Below are 25,881 nucleotides of genomic sequence, written 5' to 3' on the forward strand. Positions count from 1 at the left end.
AACTGCCAGAGCAATCTAGCTGCCTCCCCAAGTCCCTCACTGGTAAGCACTGCAAGGTGTCCAGGCGCTAAGGTGGGCTGCACATTCACAGGCACATGCAATTGCTGTTGGCTTACCTCCTCTAGAGTCACCAGGGCATCAGCCCTGATACATCCCATGGTCAGATAGGGTCAAGGGGAATGAGACAAGTGACTGCAGCATCAGGAGACAGAGAAGGAATGGCAGATAAGAAGGAACTGCCTTTTTCTCTGGAAATCCTCATCAGAGCCATGACAAGGTGAAAAAGCCTACTGGATTGGTGGCAGCTCTTGGTGGCAGCTGGAGTGACTTCTTTAGGGCACAGGAAACAACAAACACCTACAAGCAAGCTTTGGTTCCAGTAATTGCAGCAGTGACATCCAGCATAAAACCCTAGCAGATCTCACTTCTCACTGCTTGTTCAACTTTGGGTGAGAAGATAAGTTTTCTTGCTGAACATGTCAGAGCCATGACAAGGTGAAAAAGCCTACTGGATTGGTGGCAGCTCTTGGTGGAGTTAGAAGAGAGGACCTAGATCTGAACTGGGCATGAAAACTGCATCTACAGTGTAGGACATCTTTTAGGGAGACCACTAAGGCCCCTGAGTCAAGGAAGAGGAGCAGAGCACGTGCTCTCACCCTGAGCCCTACAGCTAGAGCAGTAATCCAGATCCTTGGTTTCTTCTACATGTGCACTGCTCCCAGTCACCCAGTCCCATCTACCACCCCAACAACACTTCCCTAGTACTCAAGAATGCAGGCAAGCTAACAAGCCTAGGGTTGGAAGAGTAACCTAGGTGCAGATGACTCCCTGCCCCTTCCCAGCACACAGGGAATATTGGTTTCTCCTGTCACTGTCAAACACAAAACAATGGCAAGTGTCAAATCCACAAGGCTTGTGTTCATTCATAAAGACCGATCATGGCCCTGACTCAAATTTTCAGACAAAGCAATTAAACCTTCTACCCCTAAAAAAAGAGAAGAGACATTAATAACAGGCTGCTTACTCTAACCACCAAGCAATCTACTAGTATTTCCACACTCCACTGTAAGCTAAGCAGCTCTGGCACCACAAGTAAATAGGGATGGATCGAGCTGAACCAGCACCTGTGCTCGGATAAAAATCACACTGTGTACATCCCAGTGGACTCAGCAGCCCAAAGAATCTGGATGTGCTGGAAGACACGATGCCATAGAAATGTATGTGAGCAAACAGAACAAGCAAGTTGCATTTGCATCCTTTTCAAGAGAATGTAAACCTGCAGTTAGCTGCCTGGCCCTCTGTTATCTTTTTCATTAAAGCACCAAGTTCTGTTAAGTATTCTCTCTTCAAATGACAGATGCAGAGATACAATTCGGCTCAGTTGGAAAGCATCCCACAGCTCTGGGAAGGGTCTCACACAGTTATTGCTATGCATTTGTTTCCAGAGTTCACCAAATTGCTATCTGCATATGTTTTGTTCATACCTTTGCCAAACCAGTACAGTATGTAGCATTCCCCTACTGCTGTGGGACCCTCCCAGGGGATCATTTGCCATGTAAAGTGTATATATAGCAAGACCAAATTAAGGCAGTATAAGAAAATTAACTCAGAAAATAGTATGGGACTACAAACTGCACCGTCACGGTCATCTTTGCACAAGACAAGTGAACTATGATGTGACCTTTCTGCAATCAGCCTCTGAATTATCCACACATACACATATGAAGTCAAGGGACTGTAATACAAGTACAAATTCATACAGATCCAACAGTACAGGAAGAACCAAAGAAACCCCACAGTTTAAGGATAATAATTCTGAAAAATAAGCTGATACATACACAAATTACAGAACTAAGTCACTTAAATGCCTCCAGAGCAAGGGCCAAGGTGGAGAAATGCAAACGCAGTTAAGGAATACCAGTACAGGGTCAGCTACAGTCTCCACAATGCTCATAACATACAAAACTTTGATATGGTGTATTTTACCAGCAGGAGAAATGTGCACTGCACTGCTTGGATCCAGAGGTCACCCCTGTGAATCCTCTTGCAAGTACAACCCCAACATCTGGCCAGAAGTAGTTCTTGAAATGACCTCAGGCCACCAGAACACTGAGGTCCACTACCAGACTGCTCAAGCCTCCCATAACTATGTGTAAAAGATCAGAGAAGGATGAAAGCCTGTGCTTATCTTACCCACATGCCCCAGCTCCTGCATCACTGGCTGCAGGTCTGGGAAGGACTCATGGACATTGCACAGCAGCTCACAGATCTTGATGGCTGGGACAGACTTCTCCTGGGCTGTGCTCAGAGCTGCTTTCAGGGAGGCCTCTGAACTTACCTTCTGAGCAGAAATACTCAGTAGCTGGCGAAGTAAGAAGAAGAAAATATTACATGACAGAGATCTTGGGCTGTGAAAGGTCGGGATGGTATGGGAGTAAGGGCACATCTTTGTTTCATCTCTACCGCTAGGAACCTGCTTTGAGAAACCAAAAAATAAATCCCTTTCCATACAGGTCTTTGTCCCTCCACTGATGTATGTGCATGAGCTGAGAGAACTTCAGGATTAAAAAAAGTTACAACAAATTAAAATCTCAGAATTTCTGGTTTTGTATTAGCTCACTTAAAACCACCTTTCCATGGAGAGAGTGGTTCCTCAATGCCACACAGCATTACAAGCTTACCCAACTCATAGACCTGTGTTTCATACACAACTCTAAGCTCTTCTTTCCCTTCCAAATCCAAACCTGCTTCAGCCAGTCACTGCAAGGAAAACCAAGGCAAGGATCTATGTATGCCCAGATGTACCTCACCCTTCCAGATCTCCAGCAGCAGCTAACCAAAGCAGGAATGAGCAACTGAGACTGCTTACTAATACGGCCCATCTTCCTCATCAAAGGGAAAACAAGCAAGGCAGTCTGGGATGCTACACAATCATGGCATCTTCAGTGCATTTTCTAGGAGCATTTCATTTTCATGTGTCCTGGAACAGCCAATGCAAATGGAAACCCACTCCGCGGCAGCTCTGCTTTCTCTAGGACTTCAGCAGCCTTGCAGAGCTGAAACAGTTTTGCTGTGTTTAAATACCCACATTTTCACTGAGAATATCACTGGCAATTTCTTTTACCTAAAAACTCCTGCATTTATATAAAACACTCAACACACTCTCACTTCAGCAGAGGGGTACCTCCAACTTTGGATGGCTTCCCCAACTAAAGTAATATCCCTTGATTTCAGTGCACACTAGAGCCTGTCCACCCTTTGAGCCCTGAACCATGCCAGCTCCAAGAGCAGCCCCTCATACCTCTTTTACTGCTTCTGTGAGTCCTGCCTCCCCTGGAGCCAAGCCTTCCAGGTCTGCTCTCTGCTGGATAGCCTCTGAGATCAGCTTGCTGTGCCGCAGGATGATCTCAATGGCTGTGCTCTCACTGGTGGCCACTGAAGATGAAAATAAAAAGTAAAGGTATTTAAAAACACGAAGCCCAAGGAGGACCTGAAGGCCTTAGCTTTGCTTAGCTCTGTCTAGCCCATTCCTGAAGCAGAGCTGTTAACAGCTGGAGTGACTTGTTTAGGGCACAGGAAACAACAAACACCTACAAGCAAGCTTTGGTTCCAGTAATTGCAGCAGTGACATCCAGCATAAAACCCTAGCAGATCTCACTTCTCACTGCTTGTTCAACTTTGGGTGAGAAGATAAGTTTTCTTGCTGAAAGGGACACTGACAATTTCAAAAGGTAGGCGTGGTTCTCCAAAGACTCAGGATTTCTTCTGTCCCCCAATGATAGCCATCCCATTCTGTCTTTTGCAGAAACAGGTGTTTCTAGGAAAAATTTGCCTCATCTGGGGACAGCCATGTAACAAGCAGCCTGATGTCCCATGCACCACAAGTGCTGTTGTCTCCAGGCTGAGCACGGAAGGGATGCAGGAGAGGAGTTCAGATGGAGGCAGCTACACCACAGGCATCTGACTGGAGGCAGGCAAACCCCAGCTATGTGCCCACAGGGCCAGCACACACAGCCGGGCTCTGCACAACCTTCCTCTCCTGCCCCACAAGACCACCAGCCCAAGCGCTCCGCACATATGCATGAGATTTTGACAATTTTGGGCAAAAAGCAGAGTTTAGGTCTTGAAGTAGAAAAATTCAAAGCTGGAGGCTGAGACTCTGAGGAGGACAGGATGGTGGCTGCACACAGACCTCCAATTAAACCTGTGTTTTCAGTCTGATGGGCCTCCAGATGGTTATTAGTGCAGGACAGTGGCCAGCTCTCAAAAGGTTTGCTCATTACAAAACCTGAAGGCATGGAGTCACAAGCAAAGCAGACGTGTTTGTAGACTGAAGTGCTTTTCCAGCTGATCAACAGTTTCACCGAGGACATGGGTGTTGAGACCCACTGGAAGAAAAGAGGTTCCCAGCCTGGGAGAGGGTGAGGAGTGAGAAAGCAGCTCCTGCCAACAGTGGGAAAAGCTCGGGGAGAGTGTGGGAGGACACCAAGGCCATTACCTGCTTGGAAGAAAAAGTCTGCACCGGGTTGTTTCCGGATCTCCTCCATGAGCAGGTTCAGTGGTGCAGGTTCCCGCACAGCCAGCAGCAGCTGCCAAACAGCAGAAACCGACAAAGACTGCTCCTCCAGCGCTGCCGACACAAGGGAGGCGAAACCGCCGGCCTCACACTTTACAACCTGCTCCATCACCTTGGAAAGACCCACAGCAAGGCAGTAATAAGGGATCCCATCCATCTGCCCTGCATCATGCTTAGATATGACCATGGCTCACCCTAGACCCAGTTTTCTCTTGTTCCTACCCTGTTGAAGACCTGGCTCACAGTACAACTCAAGTGGTGACCTGGAAGCCCAAACCTTCACTCAAAGACATCAGCCACTTCCTCATCTCGCTCCAAAGCTGAGCATCTCTCCTCAGTGCCCAAATCAGCCACTCTTACTTGCCAACCTTCAGCTTCATATATGTTATCTGCTTCACTCCCACTATGGGATACTAAGGAATCATTAAACCAAGTCCTGCTGGAGGACTGCCCCACACCAAGCCATGACAGGTAGTAAATTAAGTCCTCGGGACCTCATAGGTATCCCAGATGAGGAATACAGCTCAGTATCTGCTTGCACACTTGCAGGAGACCACTTACCTCTCTCTCAGCAGGAGCCAGGCTCTGTGCAGCAGAGATGCCCTGCAGCAGCATCTGGTTGTCTGTGAGGAGCTCCACCAAGTTTTCTCGGTACTGTCTCAACAGTTTGGCTCCATAATCCTCTGGGCTCCATTTGGCTGAATGCAAGTGAATGAAAATAAGAAGAGTTCAGCTTGCAGCACCTTCCAAAAGTGTTTCAGAGGTAGGGAAGACCAAAAAAACCCAAAGCAGCCAGTCTCCCTGGGTCACTAATGCTCAGGGTCTTACATTCAGTACACCTGAATTCACCTTCAAGCAGAGGATGAACAAGACAAATCAAAACTTCGACAACTCAAAGATAACACAGAATGTTCTCTGCTCGTATATGTCTATAGAAATAGATCTCTGGCACCCAAATGCCTTTCAAGTCTCAGTCCTGGTCTGAGCCCAGAAGAAGAAGAAAGTCTCAGTTTTCAGCTACGTTCAGCAGGTAAACATGTGGCTTTGTCTGTGAAGACAACATCAGCCTCTTCTGATGTCCTGGAATCAGAGAGACCCTGTTACTGACTCTTAATTGTAGTTTCATTGAAAGAGGTAAGTGAGAGTCTGTAAGTGAGAGTCTTTGATCCACTCCACAGAGAAGGAGCTCTGCGACATGCTCCATCTTCAGCAATGTATGACTATCAAACATACTAGCAGTTTACAAACACCCAGATGGTCCAAGGTAATCAAGAACTTAACAGGCTGAGTTGTCCTTGGTGAAAGTGTTAGGGGAACACAAGCCAGACTTGCAATTGCAAAGCAGCAGTAACACCCTCTTCTCTCTCTAACACCAAAAAAATGCAACTTTAACCTTATTCCTTCCAGCTCCCACATCTAATTCCAAGCTGGGTCTGCTGAGGTTTGCCTTGATGAATCTGAGAAATTATGACTTCAGAGTAACACCACAATCCTTTAAAGAACACCCTAGTATCAGGACACAATGAACTAATTCAGTAAAGAGGAAGAGTATTTATTCAGGATAACAAAGAGACTTGGGCAAAGTATACTGTCTATCAAAAGTAATATATGATTGCACTTGTCACCAGATCAGTTGATAAATAAAACTGAAAATTGCCAAATAGATGAATCTGAAAATGAGCTACTAAATTGGAAAAGATGCATAGTTATACTTTCGTAGGAGAAACCAAAACAAAAAGCTGCAATTCATCCAAGACATCTGTGTGTGGTTTTTGTTTGTGTGCCTAGGTCTTTTAATCATTTTGGTTCAGTACCAAACAGAATCTATATTCATTATTTGCACAGAACTACTTGTGAGACAGGCAGCTAAATACACACAGCTTGGTGAAAAGCAAATACAGTTTCTGGGACCCAGAATACATACAGTGCCAGGTAGGAAGAGAAAGCTCTCCAGGATGGTGAAGATGCAATGGCAGGCTGTGGGAATAATCAACAGAAGATTTTGAGCTAATATAAAAAAACTCCCTGGACAAAGACTTCTTGGATACATGAGTCTACTCCCTGGCAAAGCTAAGGGAACCTCAGTAAGCACTTGAGCTCCACAGGGTTTAGGTATGACTTGGATGTGCCCCACATGGATCAGAGGATGATTTACAAATAAAAATATTTTCCTCCTTCTCCCATCAGAATGTTTCTGATTTTGTTACACAAATTTTAGTTGTTATGAATGCACTCTCCAAGCCATACCAAGGTGAGCTCCATAACAGAGCGTGCCCTGCACCACTGTACAAGACATCCTCCTTTCTGTCAGCAGGATAGCACAGGACATCAAAGGCTGCTGTCAGTGGCTCAAGTAATTCGCTCCCTCTTCACTTCCACGATAAGAAATATCTGTGCTTCTGTTTGTTCAATCTGCAATTTGAGGAGATTCAGCTCTCTGTAATTAAGGAATGCTCCTCCTTGGAATGGGTATTACCACTAGATAATTAACCATGTTGGGAGTCTGGTGTTTCAAGAAAGCAATCGTGCTTAACAAATGACAAAGCAAACTGCCTGTCGGGAATGTTTGCTACCCAGGAAATTATCAGCATTATGAGCACAGTTTTGCTTTCTATTAAACACTCATTTACATTTCACTGCATGTTAATTTAGTTTTTAATTTTTATGTGACTTCAGAGCTGGTGAAATTTGCCTCTCTATCAGAACTGCTCTGGGATGTGCCTAAACCCACCCAAATTTGGAAGGTTGTGCCACCAGTCAAAAGATGAGGACTCATGAGACCCTGAACCACCATAGGCAGGCAACAAACAATAAAACCCCACCAAAACAAAAGGGAGGAGGGGACTAGCCATCCAAGATAATGATGTCTAATGGGCACACTAAGTGTGGGACTCCCATCAGCGCAGTCTGCTCCACACAAGAGACCATGACTTAAGGGACCATGTTGTGCAGAAATGCTACCTGGATCAAGGACAGGAGCACAGCCCAACTAAATTTTCCCCAATCTCCCTCAATCACAAGGAATTCACAAAGACTGCAGCCAAGTAAGACATTGTCTGTATTTAATGTCAAGACATCTACGACTTTGGGGAAGTTTTAGGTATTTGCTTTCAAAGACAGCAAGTACCATAAGTTAAAGTCACCAATGGACCAGAGTTTGGTAAAGATGTCGTCACCTATGAAGCATTTATTATGTGAAAATTGTTCTATTTATTATGGAGACACATGCTGCTGCTGCTTTTAAGTGACTCAAATCCAAAAAGTAACTTGACACTGGAGGGAACAGTTCTCCTGTTTTCCACAGATGATATCCTGTTTTCTACCCTGTCAGTGTCAAACTCAAGGAAGGAACCCAACAGGCTTCTGACCAACACTACTCCTTTCAATGCAAAGCAGGGGCCTTCTTGCTGGCATAGTGCTCCTACCTCATTGCTCCAAGACCATTTTTGTTTGAATAAAATGGCCATTTCATTCCCTTACGTGAGAGTAAGATTATAAAAGCATGCTGCAGTGCAGACAAGCATCCAAACTTCCCTGCAATTCTCTGATCTGAGCCCCAGCCCCCAGGCTCTGAAGTTTAGTATACCCATACCTTTGGCATCTGAGACGTTTGCTGTTGTCACCAAGTTTTCTAGCAGAAGGTGGAGACCAGGGAATGATGCTTTCACAGCCCCCAGAAGCTTGACCAAACTTTCCGCTTTCAGGGTTTTCTCTTCATCCACCTTCCTGAGCAGGTTGTCCATGGCTTCCCTCTGAGATCTGTTTTCACAGCAATCCAAAACTACCTGCAACAAAGAAAGAGCCAAGAACCTGTTTGTGAGAGCTGCCTGCAAACTCTTGGATTTGAACAGAGATGAGAGAAATAGAAACAGTATCACAGTACACAGTACTGCAATAAATCCATATCCATTGCTTCCACTAATTTGATTAACTAGGAGGTGTTATGGTATGCTAGTGATGTGTCACTTTGAAAACCACCCTGATAGGTTCTTCCACCAAGTCTACCTCTTGGAAGTGGCTGACGAGCAAAAAACATTTAATCAAAGTAAACAAATATAGACTTACAGACAAGGTTCAAAACAATATTTCATTAAATGCTTTTAGAAAATGCTTTTTAAATTGGCAATCTCTTTTCCCTTGTCTCCCCAATTTTTCTGCTTGTCATCAAAAGACAGAGATGGACAGAAAAAATAAAAGGCTCTTATTATTTAAATAGGCATCCTATTAATGGAGTGATTATTTCTATGACAAGGCCATATGAAACATCTCTTATGTGAGATGCAATCCCTGTAGCTTGGAAAAGCTCTAGTATGCCAGTATAATACCTACAAGGCTCCTACAAGGGAAAGCCAGCTGACAAATACAGGTTAACCTCCCCTCTGCAAACACTGTGTTCCTAAGCTTTTGAAATATTGGGCTGGCAGAAACTCTGCAGGTCACCAGCCCAGCTTCCTGCTGTCATTAGCACTACACTACATGGTCCCATGAATAAAATTATTAAGATCTGTCCTAAAACTAGTTACATTTTTGCTCCCTTTCCCCTGGTTGGAAAGCTCTTCCACAGTCTCATTCCCCTGTTGATTCTTCTAATTTTCAACTTAAATTTATTCATGGCCAGTGTATACCCATTTGTTCATGTGCCAACATTATCTTTCAGCTTAAAAAGCCTTCTAAACTCTCTGAGGTGTTTACCCTACCCTTCCTCTCCAATTTCTTTGTAAAAGCACGATCACATTCCCTCTCAGTCTTCATTTCACTTGTCTAAATAAGGCAGCTCCTCTCGCAAAACAGCTTTTCCACTCTCATAATCATATGACTGCAGATCTGTCTCTGCTTCAATATGAATTCATCTTTTTTGAACAAGACTGGAGCTGCACACAGAAATTTCAGATGAGGCCTTAATTCTTAGTTCTTGTTACTGCATCTAAATGCACGCCCTTCACTTTATACTACCACGCCATTCAATTCTCATTGCTTAGCTCTGCAGCTATGTAATTCTTCTCACTCTTGGAGATCCTTCTCTGTGTGGACAAAAGATCCCAGTTTTGCTGAGCATGTTCGGATATTTTTGTGTCAATAACATTAGCATTAATATTAAGTAAGTGCCAAGAATCCCACTGGTAACATTGCTTCAAGCTGTCAGTCCCGCTTTCAGCACAATCTGTGGTTATCTCCCAATAAGATACATCCTTTTTTAATATTACCACTTCCTCTAGTTTAACAACTTCCTCACATGAAATTCAAACTTTTGCTTAAGTTTAGATCAAGGCAGAAAAACCCATTTTTATTTCATCAAATAGGGATTCCAGGTCAGGCAGACACAATTTACTTGAACACCCTTTCTGCATTTTATCCCATTTTTTTGTTTACATGCAGTGCTTCAGCTACATGTACCCTTCCAGCCTGCCCCAACACATATTCCTGTGTAAGAACAGAGCTGGCTGCCTAGGTCACTGCTTCCCTCCCCCACATCTGTCCTGGTCATCAATTGTAGGGACCACTCTCAACTGAGAAAATACAGTAATAAACCTTGCTGTTGCTCTCATAGCCATGTGTGTCAGCACCTCCAGCCTGCTTGGGGGATGCCCTTTGAGTTGTGGTTTCACTTCAGCTGCAGGAAATGTCTGTTTCTGTATCTCTCCTGGATTTGTCCCTAGGCTCAGTCATGAGTTTGACAGTGATTTCTTCTCATTATTCTTTTTATTTACTTCATCAAACATTTGTTGCTTGCCTCAATGTAGCCTGTGATGCCCAGCAGCGTGACGTACTGCAGGACTCTCTTCATACCTCTGAAGTACATTTCTTTGCCCATCGGACATTTCAGCCATTCCTTGCAGGTCCTAATATTCTTCCTCAAGTTATTGAGACTCAGGTCTGTAACCTATCATACAAATTCTTCTCTCCCATTGAGGATCCAAACTTCAGACAGTTTTCCCACCTTTAACATAAAAGAAACTAATTCAACAGCTCCTCCTGTGCTCTTACAAGCAGCTGATCTCATTAATTAGTTTCTCTCATTTCTAAAGATCTGTCCTTTTATAGCCAAAACTCTGTTGGCGAACCTGTTGACATATCCTCCCCTCTAATTCACACTGATCTGACTGGATCACTCAGTCTGAACTCCTCTTTCAAGAGGACACAAAAAGGGGTACAAGAGCACCATCCTTTTGGGGAGCTCATGCTACCACTGCTCCCAGGCAAGTGTCAACAGGCACAGAAGTGATGTCCCTGGCAGCAGGAGATGCAGCGCTGACATTTTGAGACTCATTTTGACAACACTGGGTGAGACAGTAAGAAAACATCGCCCCCTTTCTGCTTTCAGCAGGGCTTCTCCATCCTCTAGCACATCCAGTTAAGATTGCTCCTACAACAGCCAGTAACTTTGCTTGTGTTGTCACTGATACCTGTCCTAGCTCTGAAGCAGTTTGGTTTGAGCATCAAGCTATGTAGGCACTGAGTCAAAGGGGAGGGAAAGCACATAGCTCACAATACCCAAGTCCCCTCTAAAAGAGAGCCTAGACAGAAGGAGAGGAGAGATGTTTCTACCAGCTACTCTGATGCTCTGGGTTCAGGGCAATACTGTGCACTGGTTGCTCTGAACTCTGCAAAGACCTAAGCCATGGGACACCTTGCATGAGGGGTTACCTGCTCTTCCTTTGTATCCAAGTTTATTTCGTTTAAGTAATAATCTGCATCCAACCCACCCCCAAATCCTCCACCCTACCTCCCCACATTACAGAAACACTAATAAAACTACAAAGTTAAGTGCTCAAAAAAATAGAAATGGTAGGTAAAAAGTTCCCCAGAAAAACAGGGATTTACAAAGAGGCTTCACAACACATCATGTACTGGTTTTCCAGCAAAGAAAATCAGACTTGGTCCATGCACAGCTTGGACCAGGCACAAAAAGAACCCAGTTGCCTAGAAAAAAGGCTGTTACATGTAAAACTTGCACTTGCCTTGCTAAATAAATGTGTTGCTAATGAGGCAGTGACTGTGAGAAGAAAAAGGAAAACCTTGTCTTTATGAGCCCTTGGAGAACTAGATCCTATCTCTGCCATCCAAGAGCTCTAGTGCAATGCTGGATGAAGCAGGTGAAACGAAACCTTCAGAGGTGGCTACTAATTCCATGTTCATTTTCCCAGTATTGCACCTGAGACACCACAGATCTCAACTGCACATATGTCACGGGCCCACTGTTTTAAACTACTGAAATAACTAAGCACTTTTCCACTTGTCTGAGGGGCAGTGAGTGGAGGAAATAAGCAAATAAAGCAAGGCTGAAAAAAAGGGAAACCGCCCCCCCCCCCCCAAGTCAGCCTACACTTGGCAATTTCTGCCTTATTTTCGTGTGCCGCAGCAGGGAAAAAACTCTGCACCCAGCCTCACTGGAGTGCTCCCCAAGTACATTTTTTATTTGCTGGGAACCTGTAGGCTAAAACAAGAACATGAAGGGATGCCATAGAAAGGAGAAGGATTTTGTATTCGGAGCAGCGTTTGGAGGCTCCGCAGCAAATGGATCATACAGTGACTGAAGAGGATAAAAAGAAATACTGAATAACACTACCCCTCTCATCAAATGAGGCAGGAGTCCCATAATATATGATGATGCAATTAAAGACTATATCCTGTGCCCAAGGAGCAGAATTATGATAGCAGAATGAGTTTGGTTTGGGTTTTGTTTTGCTTTGTTTTTTCCAACGGGAAGGGAGAAAAAAAAATGGCTGCATTTTCACTATCTAATTTCATGAAGACAAAAAGAAGAGTGCAGTGAAAAGGTGCAGCCCTTAAAAGAAAGGCCGCGCTGCAACATGAGTAGGCATATATGAAAAATCCTAATCTCCCCACTGCTGATGCAGCTTTCACAGCTAGGAGCTCAGCTCCAGGCACCCTGCACAGGTCTCTGCTGACAGCTGCAAAATCCTCAGTAGATTCTGAGTCCTCTGCTGTATTCATGCCTTGCTCTCTCCTCTCACTTCCCCATTCTAGGCTCAGCCATGCTATTTTCAGAGGGGAAAATTCATTAGCTGCCAGTCACACCCTAGACCACAAGGACAAGGCGGATACCTCTGATGGCATCACCTTCTTTGGCCCTCCTGCACTGAGCTGAAGCCATACTCAGGGATGCTCTACACTGGACACTTGGCCAGGGACCTTGTGCATGTGAACAAGACGTTCATTGGGGGACTTATGAGATGAGCAGAGGTTCTCAGCCCACCTGTCATGGCTCTGGTCAGGCTCACTCAGACAGAAAGCAGACATCATTCATGCCACTGAGCACAACAGTGCTTTCCACTCACTCTAATCCTGCGTCAGGGGAACTAACTGATGTGACAAACTAGGACAGGAGGTCTGCAAGCTGTATACTGAACATAGCATGCGAGGGCACCCTGCGAGTTTCAGCTGCACAGGCAAGGTATAGCCAGCACCCCCAACACAAAGGGAAGCAGGTTAAACAAAATATTTTGTCCTTTACGGCTTCTGCAAATTAGCACACATAATGCAATTGCTTACAGGTAACCAACAGTCCTCCCCACCAACTGCTGCATTCAACACATAAAAAATACAAAAGAAAAAAAAAAAAAGTCAGTGGATGTGCTACACCTGCAGGCAACTGTGTGATAAGAGTTAAAGAAAGGACTTCAAGCTAGGAGAGTCAGCTGAAAGGTAAGCTGATGATCACATACACAGGGACATAACCAGCAAGCAGGCAGCACAGAGGTATTAGTGGTTCTGCTAACCAAACTCCACTACAGAGCCTTCTCTGGGCTCATAAAAAAGCATTTTCAGGGTCTACAAGAAGCACCAGGCCCCTCCTCTGCCCCAGGCTCTGCTTGCAGGAGCAGTCTGACACTGTGCCAGGCAGTGTTTATCCTGGTCTTGAGGCTGCCTCCACAGCTCAGATTCCACTATTCCCACAATCCAGCACAGAAGGACCTGAGAACACAAATGTGCAGTCCGTGCTGTGCAAAAGGGAGGTGAAATTGCCGGGCGAGGCTAGCACATCACTTGGCAAACCATGTGGTACCACGTTGCCTTGCAGACACACACCCATCCCCTCTCACCCACAGTTTTCCTTATTTCAGATTTTTTTTACCCGCTTCTCCGAGGCAGTCAGGAATCCCTCTTCTGCTGCCTCCAGGAACTCTACAATGGGGCTCAGCTGTGTCACGCTCTGGATCAGCTCCTCCCTGCATCCCAGCAAGCGAGCAGTCAGCGTCTCTCCCTCATCTGTGCTCTCTAGGGAGAAAAGGATTCAGAAACACAAGAGAAGAAACAAGTCAGTCTGAAGGAACTAACAGGCTCCTGAAGTGAGTAAGATTATGTGAAAGATCTAAGTGAATAGCAAAGCTCATCCCAAGCACAAGCAGCAGAGAAAAAACACTTTACTATTCTCTTTAAACTCTATGAAAGGAAAACGTCTCATTTATCTAACAGAGCACAAAGCCATAAAGCAAGCTGGAGGTTAACATCAGGTTTGCAAGGCCATTGCTTTGTGTCAGACTCAAGTAAGAAAGGAGCTTTCAATGCTGAGGCTCAGCTGTGCTCTGACTCATGCTGGCCGTGCAGCCATCGATCCAGCCCTCCAGGCAGCGATGGGAAGAGCCCTGCGTTGCCCTCACCCCACTGCTGCGGGACGGAAGCGCTCCAGGATCTTGGCCAGCACATGATAAACCTCCTGCATCCTAGGAAAGATACCTGGTTTCTGGAGACCTGCTTTGTCTGTAAGGTTGCCCACTCGCTTTGCCAGAGGCTGCACCCACTTCTGTACCTGTTTGCTTCAGGGTTTCTCCACTGCCCTCTTCCCTCTCCAGCAAAGCCGCTCTCACTTTAGGATTCGCATCTTGAAACAGCTTCAGTAAAGACACGAGGGCCTGAGGATCCAGGGTCTGAGCATCCTCCACTTTGCTCAGCAGTTTCTTGAACACCGACTGTTCCCCTGCCTCTATCAGACAGGCAACCAGAGACTACAACAGAACAGGCAAACACAGTCAAGGTTTTAATAACAGAGTCAACTGCCCTACACAAACAGATACAAAAAGCAGAATCCTGGGATTTTTGTTCAGGAGACAAAAAATTAACAAAACAAAAAACAACCACATAGATACACACCATTGAACTGAAGCTCCAGTCTGCAGCCACAAGCCTTGGCAAGGAGGGGAGCAAGCCCTGCCTGCCAGCCCTTCTCTATACAGTGAGTCCCACAAACTGGAGCTGGTTCCAGCATCAAACATCTCCTCATTTCCCCCGCTAAGAGCCAAATGCCAGTAAGTCTAAGAGTCCTAAAAACAGATGGTTTAAACACCGTTACTTCAGAAGCCCGAGGCTAGGACAGGGGATACTAGATTTCACTGCAGAACCGGGAGAGATCACTTGCACAGAAAGCAGAGAGCATTTTAAGTGGGACTTTCAGGAACCTCCATCCTCAAGTCACAATGGAGTTGAGTCTCTTAGAAAAAGCTTTGGAGAGGAGGCACGCAAACTCTGAGTGTTGTGGGCTCTCAGCACGCCTGGCAATCACACCCAGAGCTCCAAAACCCACTCCAGTGACCCAAAACAGCAACCAGAGGCAAACATGCCTGCGCAGTTATGGAAATAAAAGGAAAAAAAATAAGCTGTAACTCTTGCTCCCATTTCCCCGGAGCCCTTTAACGCTGTAAATATTGCCCCTAAAGACACACACTTCCCAGCTCTCCAGGAGAGATGCCAGCCTTTCAGAGCAGACGTCCTTTATTAGAGACTCCAGGGATGCTATAAAAGTACCTTTGAAGTGGAGAGCTTAGCCCAGCTCCAGAGAGAGCGGCCATTTTCTGCTGTCATTGTCATTTTTATTTCTATGATAAAAAGACTGAATGCAACTGCTTGGGGCTGCACCAGGGGGATGGTGGACTTGCTTCTCCTAGCAGGTGTAAATGCTCATATATTAGGGCAGCGTGACAGTGCAGTGACCTATTGCAAAGAGTATTCACAGAGGGGAAGCTGCAGGAGCCCCAGCTCTTACCCGCTAACGGCATTTTTCCTGCTGAACAGAGAGACGTGGACATGAAGGACTCTGTTATAAAGGAATAAAGGAGATGCTGCAGACGTGCTGAAGAACAAGCTTAAAGGTATTTTATTAATGCAAACATTAATTTGTAATGAGACTCGATAACCAGATCATATTTGTACTCAAGGTTTGCATGCCTGGCCCCTTTCAGATCAAAATGATCCTGTAAAACACAAAATACCTTGACTCTCACCATCCTAAAAGTACTCACCACCCTGCCAAATACATGTTTTTACTAATATGGATGAAAAGTAACTTGCACTGTAGCAATATTTTTTTCATTTTAATTTTTATTTTTTAAAATTAAAATCAGCACAGCATTGCTACCCAGAGCTTCAGATAACATCCCTTCCTCAGTGCATGGATTTGGTTAATGGAAATGAGTTTTCAGAAACTGAAAGGCTCTGCTATTTATTGTCTCTTTCTGGAAGACCTTTCCTCAGACACGTTGCTCAGTGGGAACAGCAACCTTTCAACACTGTTTTGAAAGAGCACACAGCACATTTTAGACTTACATTGAAGAACTAACTATTCCCAAAGATCCTGGAAAAAATTGAGAAATACTCGTATCAGCTGGAACCCCAGCTTCCACTTAGTCATCAGGTGCCCATGAATTACAGCCTGATCCATTATGTTTTCACTGCCTGGGACACTTGCAAAACCCTTCAAGGACAAATTGGCACAAATTAGCATACATCCAGCTTCCAGACTGGAGCAAGAGACAGGCTCTCTAAGCAGGGAAACCGAGTTACCAAGACCTGGATTAAACTTGAGCTGTGCCACCAAATAGGTTCAATGTCCTCTGAGAAGTCTGGTCCCAGTTGGGGGGTGTCAGTTCTGGTGGCCACAGCACTCCTCAGTTCCCCAGTGGTCACAAAGCATGAAACAGCCCTCCCAGTTCATCTCAAACCTCCCTGTTTCCAAGGCAGCTCCAAGGCAAGCTCTGAACAGGAATCCCTGCAGGAAATGCCACAGGAGGCAGGTCTCCTATCTCTCCATGTCATCTCCAGATTTTCCATTTTTCCAGACTTCTTTCCTAATACATTCAATTCCCACACTGCTGTCTCCCTTTGGCCCCCCACAGGATTCCTTGCTCTGTCCATTGCTCCTTATTATCTTCTGCTCCTTCCAACATCCCCTGTCACTTTGGATAGGAAGATGCACAATGCTGCTCACGCAGAGATACAACCTGCTTTTGAAATGGGCAAGTGCTGCGTTAGCACTGTGTCCTCCCAGCCAGACACTAATCTCTCTCACACCAATCCACAACACTCCTAGGAAGACAGTGCCTCTGGGACCTCCACCTTCCTCTCCAACATGATCGACCATGAGATTAAGTTTTTCTGGGCGGGGACAGGGATGCTCAAAGAACAGCTGGTGGCTGGCCCTGCACGAAGTAACCCTGAGCCTGGGCTGGGCTGAACAAAACTGGTGTGCCATGTTGGGGCACATCCTGGGACCCAGAGAGGACCTCAACCAGATGGGCAAGTAATGCACATTCTACCAGGGAGTGCAATGGCCCAAAATCAAGACTGTGCAGGGTACCCTGAGGACTTTACCCAGGGATGTGTGGAGAGAAGGAGGGCAGACCAGTGCAGATATTAGCCCAGCTGGCCACTAGCCTCTTCCCTACAGGTGGGCAAGCAGGGTTATAGATTTTCATGTCCTATCCATGCTCCTGCTCCCACTGTGAGAGCACATCTCAGCAAAAAGCCGCTTTAGTGACTATTACTGAGTGATCTCCCTCAAGCATCAGCTTTAGAATGAATGCAAGCACCCAAAGGGTGGTGGGGAAGGATCTACAAGAGACAAGCCGGAGAGTCACAGGGTTTCAGGTGACAGAAGCTAGCTCCCTTCAGACCTCCCTCACAAGCCAAGGCACATTCAGTTAGAACACTCACTCCTGAATGTGGTAACTCCTGTGCCAGCACCTCAATGCCACCTCCATTCCCCAAGGAGAGCTGCACTGGCCATTCAGCAAGCTGCAAGTTCCCTGCGGCTGGACACTGCAGGGAAACTTCCAGAGACATAATCATTAGTCCCCTGTGAATGCAAGATGCTTTGGGTTTTTCTACTGATTCATTTTTGACGTGCGTAAGATGAAGCAAATATAAAAAAAGCCATTGAAAACCTGCACGGACAGAGCCACTGCCCATAGGGTCAGCACAGGGACTGGCTCTACACCTCTGGACCACAGAGAAATTTGTAGGCCATGACCGCATCATGAAGTCTATCAGCTATCACTGTGCATACAATAATTAGAGAAAACTACGTCCCCATTTCTGGTTCTGATATCTGAAGTGTTTGGTTTTTTTTTTTTTCATGCCTGCATTTGTATGTGACTGAGAGAGACTCCAGTACCAGAAAGGCTCTGTGGAGAATGCTAACCCCTGCTTGCTCTCCACACAACAGGAACAAAAGTTTAGCCCAAACTTCCACACAAGTACACCAGAACAGAGGGCAAAAAAGTTCTCCATCTCTGCCACCATGAAATAAAACCCTCACAACCTATCATTCCTAATTAGGATGCAGAAGATAATGGGAAACTTCTTTATTCTGCTGCATCCAGAAATCCCTGCAGCTGCAAACGAAGGACAACAATAATTGGACAGGCCCATAGGCAATGGAAATGATCCACAAGCACAGTGACATTTATTTTACATGGGAGAATCTACGCACCCCCACTTCATCTGAACCCACTAGTAGAAGGAACAAATGAGCTGTGCAATAACTTGAATTGAGTTTCTCTAAGAGAGCACAGGAAGATAAGACTTGACACCAGCAAAGCTCTTCTATGCTTCCCCAAATTACTGCAATTTCAGTCTTGTTCTCATTTCCAACCAGGTTTCATCCAAGCCAGAAACAAATTAGATAGGAACAGTTTATGTGACATACACAGAGAGACTCTAAAACAAAAACAAGAATCACATCTCCCTAAACAGAAAAGCAACCCATCCACATTTTTCAGCCCAGGGAGCAGAACGTAACATCAGACTTAGAGAGAAGCAATAATTCTCACAAAAGCAAGCCCTGCACCACAAACTTCCTTGGGGAAAAACCCCACGGCCTAACAAATTTCCACTGGAGGTGGCAGGAAATAAGGCAGCAACACCAGAGGGAAGCACACAGGAGCACTGAGGGGAACAAGGCACCCATGCAGGGACAAACTCATGAGCAAAGGAATAGAAATACAGAGGCTATATCCAAAGCAAAATCCCACTGAAACCAGAGGAGCCTGAGCACCAGGACAGCCTCAGTGTCAACAGGCAGGCTTGCAAAACCCCCACAAACACCTGCAAGCCCCCACACTGCCTGGGCTTTGCTGTCCAGAACACACCACTGCTTGCCTATAGAGATAAGCCACTCACAAAAGGCTCCTTGAGTAGGAGGAGGACATGCATGAGGAATGGAAGTTCTCCCCTGTAGCAGAGCAAGCACGCTCACCAAGAATGCTCAGTGTGAAGAAACGGCATCTCATTGGCTTCCAGACCAACACTTACGCGTGCCCAAAGCCCCTAAGAGACTTCAAGCAAATGACTAGCAAAATAATACAAAAAAAGGGAGGAAAAAAATAAAATCCATTGACATCTACCAGTGGCACAATCTCCGCTTTAATTACACATCCCAAGCTGGGTTCTTTGGAGCTGAACTTGCACTTTAAGCATGACTTTAAAAACACACCACTGCACTTCCTCTGAAGAAAACACTGGGCCCTTGTGGGAAAAAGCTAATCCGTCTGCTGGAAACAGAGTCCAGGCTTGGAGCCGGTGCCCACAGGTTCTGTTTGTCTCGGAGGGGAGCACAGAGAGAGATCTGGCTGAGCCTTTGCTTACAACATGCTGCAGTCTGTACCCCCCACTGATCTGGGGCTGACACTTTTCATGCTTGTCACAGCTGAGAAGTGATTTTTCAGGAAGGCTCAAAGAAAATCCATTTCTCATTTATTCAGCATTTATTTATAGCTGCAGAAAAATTGTCCAGCTGCCATTTTGCGGTCAGACACCCGAACTGTCTCTGAGCTCCACTGCCTCTCATTTGCCTTCTGCTGCAACAGCTCATGGGGGAGCATAAAGGGCTGGGCATGGGTCTGTGAACCTCACCTGCTGGGTCTTGGACGTGCTGAAGAAACGTGAGACAACAGTGACTGCAAAGCAATAGAAAATGGGGCTGTGATGCAGAGCAGAAGTAAGGCAGCATGCCTGCCTGAGCACTCTGCAGGTGAGGTTCTGCCCTGTGACCGTGCAGGCAGCACAAGCAGGCAAGGGAAGGCATGCCAGCACAGGTGATGCCTGCTGGCACGGGTGCATGGAGCTGCCAAATCCTTTCTGGCAGCACCCATCCACATTGCACAGCACCCTCCGCAGCTCTGCTCCAATTGCCAAGGTGCAGAATAGGTAAAACCTTAGACCTGACAGATCTTTCTGATCAGGGTGATGAACAAACGTACAAAAACCTAATCCTTCTCATCGCACACAGACATGCTGAGAGCAATGCACTCACACGTGCTTGTCAGCCCAGCCACTCTTGCTGCTACAAACACAAATTAGAGCACACATCTCCCTCCTAATGCCCCATAGATTCAACACCATCAGGAGGGTCAGCAGCTAAAAGAACACAAGTTTCCCTCTGTGAACGTTTAAAGGCTCATCAGAAAAGAAACCTGCACTCCCCAACTCGAGGGAATACTCCTCCCTGCTGTCATGCAGGGTTTTTTTCCTAATAAACATGTTGCCTTGGGTTTTTTAAAAGCAGAACGACACCACAGCCAAAATGTCCCACGTCCCATGATGATACTGGTACTGGAGGGACCAAGTGACTTGAATCCAGACAGCTTCCCAGCCAGCAAGCACATGGGAACCTACGGAGCATCATAATCCTCCAACCCAGGGAATAGCACTTCTCGGCTTCAAAAGGCCAGCTAAATGTGGAACCACTGAAGAGCCAGCAATAGAACTGTTGCATTCTATTTTTTTCCACACACAGAAAAGGTACACAGGGCAGTTCATGCAACCTGGTATGAAAAACACTCTATCAGAAACATCTGGGGTGAGGAGAACAAGTTCAGTCCCATCCGCACTCCGCAGTGGCCACAGCTTTTTTTGCAGAGCCTGCGATCACGCAGCCACATGCAACCAGCATGAGTGCCCACACGGACCCACTTCAATCATTTCCAAGCTCCGTGTCCTCCCACACCGCTGCTACACCAATACGGACATAACTTGCTGTTTCTGTGGTGGCCTTGAGACAGTATCACAGCTGGTTCAGAGCCCAGAGTATCCTTCAGCACTAACCACGCACCAGACTCAGCTATCCCCTCCAACAGTAACTAGAGCATCGTTCACCAGCGACAGCTGCTTTTAAAGCGGCACAACACCAGGGGAAGCGCCACAGAGCAGCACCCACTGCCCTCCCGTAACACTTCCCCACGAGCAGCCTGCCGTACGCAGAGCGGAGCAGATGCTCCCCAGCAAGCCCTCACTGAGGGCTCAGGAAGTCTATTTTGGGATCTCATATGTCAGTCGTTTACAAGTCGATACAGTTCCCGAAGCAAATGCCATAAACAGGAGAAGAGAAATCAGCGCTGGAGCTCTCCTACAACGCAACAAAGATGTCTTCAGGGTAGAACATACACTTTACCTACATGCATGAGCAGCTTGCTCTTACAGATGCTTCTCTCCAGGGCGTTGTTCAGGTGAGCACATGTTGCCCTTCAAACAACCAGGCACCAGAGCCCCAGTTGCCCATGAAACAATTTCCTAAACAGGGCACAAACTATTCTAGCCCTCAGCAGGGTGAAAAAAAAACTTGTATCATCTACCCCAGTAAACACACCTACCTCCTTTTGAAAGGCATCAATTTCTCTGCATTCTTCTAGTCTTTTCAGCACAGCCTGGGCATCAGAAAGGGCCTCAGAGAAAACACTTTCATATCGAAGAAAGAAATGCAGTTTACAGCTTTTACTCTCTGCTGCTGTGTGAGAGAAACAAGATGAGTTATTTGCTAATTGAAGGGATTCACAGAAAGCATGATGTGATTGAAAGGCATCAGTCTGTAGCCAGCACATTGGCTATAATAGGGAAGCTGTGACTCACAAATCCCTTCTAAAGATATCATGCAGCCTGGAGGGAAAACCAACAGTTTATTTAACACCAGTTATAAATGGAACATTTATTTTAAACCCAGTACAGACTCTGCTTTCCTCCCATGCTGAAGGATAATGTTTAAAGGATAAGGTAGAATTAGCAAGCAACTCTGTCCACTTACTGTTATAAAGAATGCCTTATCAACCTCATGTCCTCCACTAATGCAGATCCCACTGTATGTCAGACACAATCACATGCATGGGTAAGAAAAATTTTGCTCAATATGGCTCTGGTAAAGCGGTGAGCATGAAGCAACTGCAAAGGCCAAAGCAGAATATTGCACTGTGCCAAAGAAAGGAAGCCCCTGCAGAAAAAGGATACATGTTGGTGCTGCTCCCAACCCATGCCAAACTATAAAGAACAAACACAGATCCTCCATAACAGGAAAACATGAGTCAATGGGTTTGCAAGTAAGAGGTAATGCTGTGCCCAGACATGTGAAGTCTCACCTAAATCCCCCACTCCTTTCTCCTCTGGAGGCTCAGCAAGCTTCTCTTCCACACAACCACCCTGCTCAGCATGGGAAGGCTGATCAGGACTAGAGCCTGAATCCTCCTGGAGGGATGTAGAGTCACTCGACATCATGTCTTGGTGAACCCAGGTGTGATTCATGGTAAGTTCCTGGCCAGGAGGATAAACATCTGCTTCCATTTCTGCTTCTACAGGGCCAGGAAAAGGGGAAACTCTCCGAGGAAGGATAATATCTGTTTCCCCTTCATCAGGTTTTTCAGACTGGGGCAGGTTATTAGCTTCAGCATGGTTTCCAGATGAGTCTGCTGCCTGGCTGGAGACTTCACTCACTACCTGGCCCTGAGTAGAACAGCTGATGAGGTCCCTGAGGAGGTTTTTGCAACTAACAGCCACATCAAACATCTGCAGACTATCTGCCACGGAGATAGCTTTGGTGAAATTGTGTTTCCCCAGTGGGAGTTTGCCACTGTATATCATCTCCAGCAAGAGTGCAAACTCCTCAGGGGTCACCACAGAAGCATCGATGGAGATGGTGTCTGTGCTGTCCAACAAGGATTTAAAAAGCAGGCTGGCAGCAGCCAAAACCACCTTGTGTGCTCTAAAATGAACATTCCCAATGAAGATGGTGCAGTCGCAGAACTGCTGCTCTTTGCAGAGAGCATACAGCTGCTGCAGCAGCTGCTTGCTGTAACTGGGAAGCTCCATGGCACCAGGGTCTACTGGCCTCCTCTGGACATGGTCTCCACACCGCTTTCAGAAAGCCCAGCTAGTGAAAAAAAATAAAGGATCCAGTTAGCACTTTGCTCAGATAGTAGCCAGACAGAAAGAAAGAGTAAGCAAAAATTACTTTTCAGTTTACGCCTCCTAGTAGTTCACTATGCTGCAGTTCAATGGTTACAGCAAGAGACCCCATTCTGAACTCACACTCCCCAAATTCAGCAGCTTACCCAACTGGAGCTGAAGAGTCTAAATACTGTTCAAATATAAATACATCAGAAAGAGTTTGGGAATGAGTACTGAGTCCCAGGAGTTATAAAAAGGGAGAGGAGACTCTCTGATGTGCCTCCTACCATACAGCTCAAGGAGGTGCAAGTGCTCTTCAGATCAGGCATTGCAATGCCAGGCTTTCCCTGCATCCAGAAGCTGGAGCTGATGCTGACTTCAGAAGCTGATTTCTGGAAGGGTAGGTGGGGAAGCAGTGCAGGAAGACCTGTTCAGATCACTTACCAAACACATAAGAGAATCTCAGCTGTTGGTTTTGACCTGAAAAGCACTGAGTGGTTTGGGACCAGTTCATTTTCTCCCCACACCGCTGCTAAGATCAGCAGGGGCACACGAGCATTAGAGATAAAGGTCTGCTTGCAGCCCAGGGCCTTCAGCACCTCCTTTCTCAACACAGCACAGTCCTAACTCACTGATTTACAAGTCTTTTACCCCAAGGTGTAATTTCTTGCAGAAGTCCACAGCCCTAATGCCAGCTACCAGAGCCTCCCTTTTACTTTTCCCCCCCACCTGGCTGCAGGAGGGAGAATAGATAGGACATCTGCCAACAGAATTTTTATCAGTGGGATATCTGGAGTTTTTATCTAAGCTAGACAAGATAAAGATGTTCCTGCCTTGTCTACACACTAGGACGCCTAACACTGGTGCTGGCAATGATGCTGAAACAAAACAGCATGAGCACTAGAGGAAGAGCACCTGGATGGACACAATTTACATGACCTTCATCTGCTTAACATCTTTGCACTCAGCTTCCTACTCACTGGTAGAGAACAGGAGTAATATTGCCTATCACCAGGGCACAAGCTTTAATAAGCCAATGCACATACACCAAGGTGAAGCACTGCCTTGCACGAAAGCAGGCTCGGAGGGACTCCCAGCTTACACCAAACTGCTAGTTGCAAGCAGATGCTGGGTGCAGGTTGAGCTAGCATCTTACATCCACAAGGTGCCAACCCCTCTGGAGTTCAGCCTGTGTGGAAAGTGGGACCTCCTGCCCATAGGCAGGCAGGACTCCAGCTGTCCTGCATGGCACTGCCTGCAGTGGCTGCAGGAAGACAGGAGGGAGCCAAGAGACATCACTTCATACCAAAGCTACAGACAGCTGAGCAACTGGTTGGTGGACACCACCGATGCATGATAGCTCTCCTGCTCAGCCAAGAGCTCCCCCATGCTTTAAAGACGAAGTACTATGTAACCTGCTTTTCAGTCATCAGGATAAGATCACAGATGGTTTTGACACCACCTCAAAGCAGAGGTGTCATGCTCTCCATCTGAATACCTTTGAAGCAAGTGCACATGGTAGGTGGGTCCTTTTCTGGAAGGTAGGGAAAGCTAAGTAGTTGCTGATACTCCACCCTCCTGCTTCCCAGGAACCAGAGCTTCTCCAGGCACATCGCTACCAAAGGCTGTCTGGTCTGCACCTCATCTCTGCTATTTCATAAGTACCAGATCCACCCCCTCACCCATGCACAGGGCCAGCCACCTGCACTTCCAGCCCATTGAACATGTGGGTTCTGCTATCCTCCCACGCCATTGTAAATCACAAGTAACCAATCTGCCATCAGTGGAGTTGCTGCTGGTCGTGGGAGAAGAGACCTGTTTCTTTTGCCAGGTTCAACGTAATGGCAGCTTTAGTCCACCCACTCCTTCCTTGGAGCTGAAGGAATTCCAATATCTAAGATGAAACTGGATCTGCTGGTTAAATAATAATAGCTGCGGCTCTTCCTTCAAAAGGGCAGGAAGTAAGCATTGATGTACTGAAAGAGATGTCTGCTCACTTTGCCATGACTAGTCTTCTGCATAAAACCTATCGCTTCCACAGTGGCAAGCTGGAAGAAGCAGCAGCACCGTCTGCTCCCTGTATTCCTGGCAAGAATGTAGGAGACATATTTGCTCATGACAGCTCAAAACAGTAAAGCTCTAAGCAGCCTAGCAGCATGTCTCCTTTATTACAGCAACTCAGAGTACTGGAAAATGTGTCCTGACCAGTTAGGTCAGACATATTTGTTTCAATACATTTTACTTCTTTAATTATAGGAACCCAAAGATCCAGTCCTGCCAAAGAGAACAGACATTTTTTAATGAGGGGTGATGGCCAAGACCATGCTCAAGGCAACTGCCCCCTACTTAAAACCCTGAAGTGTGTTCTACTCAAAGCTTACAGCCAGAAAGGATCACCACCAGCAATCTGATTTCTTATCCCTCCCTGCCTCTAGATTTCCAGACCCAGTAACTTGGGTTTGGCCAAAGCTTCTCTTCCAGCAAGGTTTCCAGTCACCAGAACAACTGCTTTTTAGGGGGACGACCCCCCACCACTATAGTTATTCTAACTGCTAAATTATAGGCCCCGAATTTGTCTGGCTTCATCTTCTAGACGGCTTTTGGGAGATTTGGCTGGGGAACTGGGCTGAACTGGGAATCTCTCTGAGAGCAAGTAACTAATACTTCAGCAGCAATGAGTGCTTACAGAGCACAAGCGATCTGCCTCTGCCAGCACTACTGGTAAGAAAAAGTCAGTTACTTTTTCAGCCTAAAGCTACTTCTCTGCAACCTCTTTGGAGTGTCCTGGGTTGAGTGAGTGGTGGAGTTTTTTGGTGGCAGGGGAGGGGGCTATCGGGGCGGCCCCCTGTGAGAAGCTTCTC

At 46.2% G+C, this 25,881-nt stretch overlaps 1 protein-coding gene across 6 annotated transcripts in view; it reads right to left on the reverse strand.

Moving 5' to 3' along the window:
* Positions 1-25,881, reverse strand: part of ZBTB40 (zinc finger and BTB domain containing 40) — a 47,510-nt gene that overhangs the window by 15,974 nt on the left and 5,655 nt on the right. For 5 of the 6 annotated variants that reach the window (XR_006165485.1, XM_042794302.1, XM_042794299.1 and 2 more), the window contains exons 3-11: positions 22,216-23,003; positions 21,460-21,593; positions 14,349-14,544; positions 13,674-13,816; positions 8,169-8,361; positions 5,138-5,274; positions 4,499-4,688; positions 3,302-3,435; positions 2,194-2,362 (exon numbers count right to left, since the gene is read on the reverse strand). Coding sequence is in view for 5 of the 6 variants with exons in the window: in XM_042794302.1 (XP_042650236.1) it covers positions 2,194-2,362; positions 3,302-3,435; positions 4,499-4,688; positions 5,138-5,274; positions 8,169-8,361; positions 13,674-13,816; positions 14,349-14,544; positions 21,460-21,593; positions 22,216-22,942 (2,023 nt within the window). In the remaining variant the exon portion in view is untranslated. The remainder of the gene's footprint in view (positions 1-2,193; positions 2,363-3,301; positions 3,436-4,498; positions 4,689-5,137; positions 5,275-8,168; positions 8,362-13,673; positions 13,817-14,348; positions 14,545-21,459; positions 21,594-22,215; positions 23,004-25,881) is intronic. The other variant, XM_042794300.1, reaches the window with a different exon arrangement.

Source organism: Tyto alba, unplaced genomic scaffold (genome assembly GCF_018691265.1).
Source record: "Tyto alba isolate M040663 unplaced genomic scaffold, T.alba_DEE_v4.0 Super-Scaffold_20000042, whole genome shotgun sequence".
NCBI classification, from domain to species: Eukaryota; Metazoa; Chordata; class Aves; order Strigiformes; family Tytonidae; genus Tyto; species Tyto alba.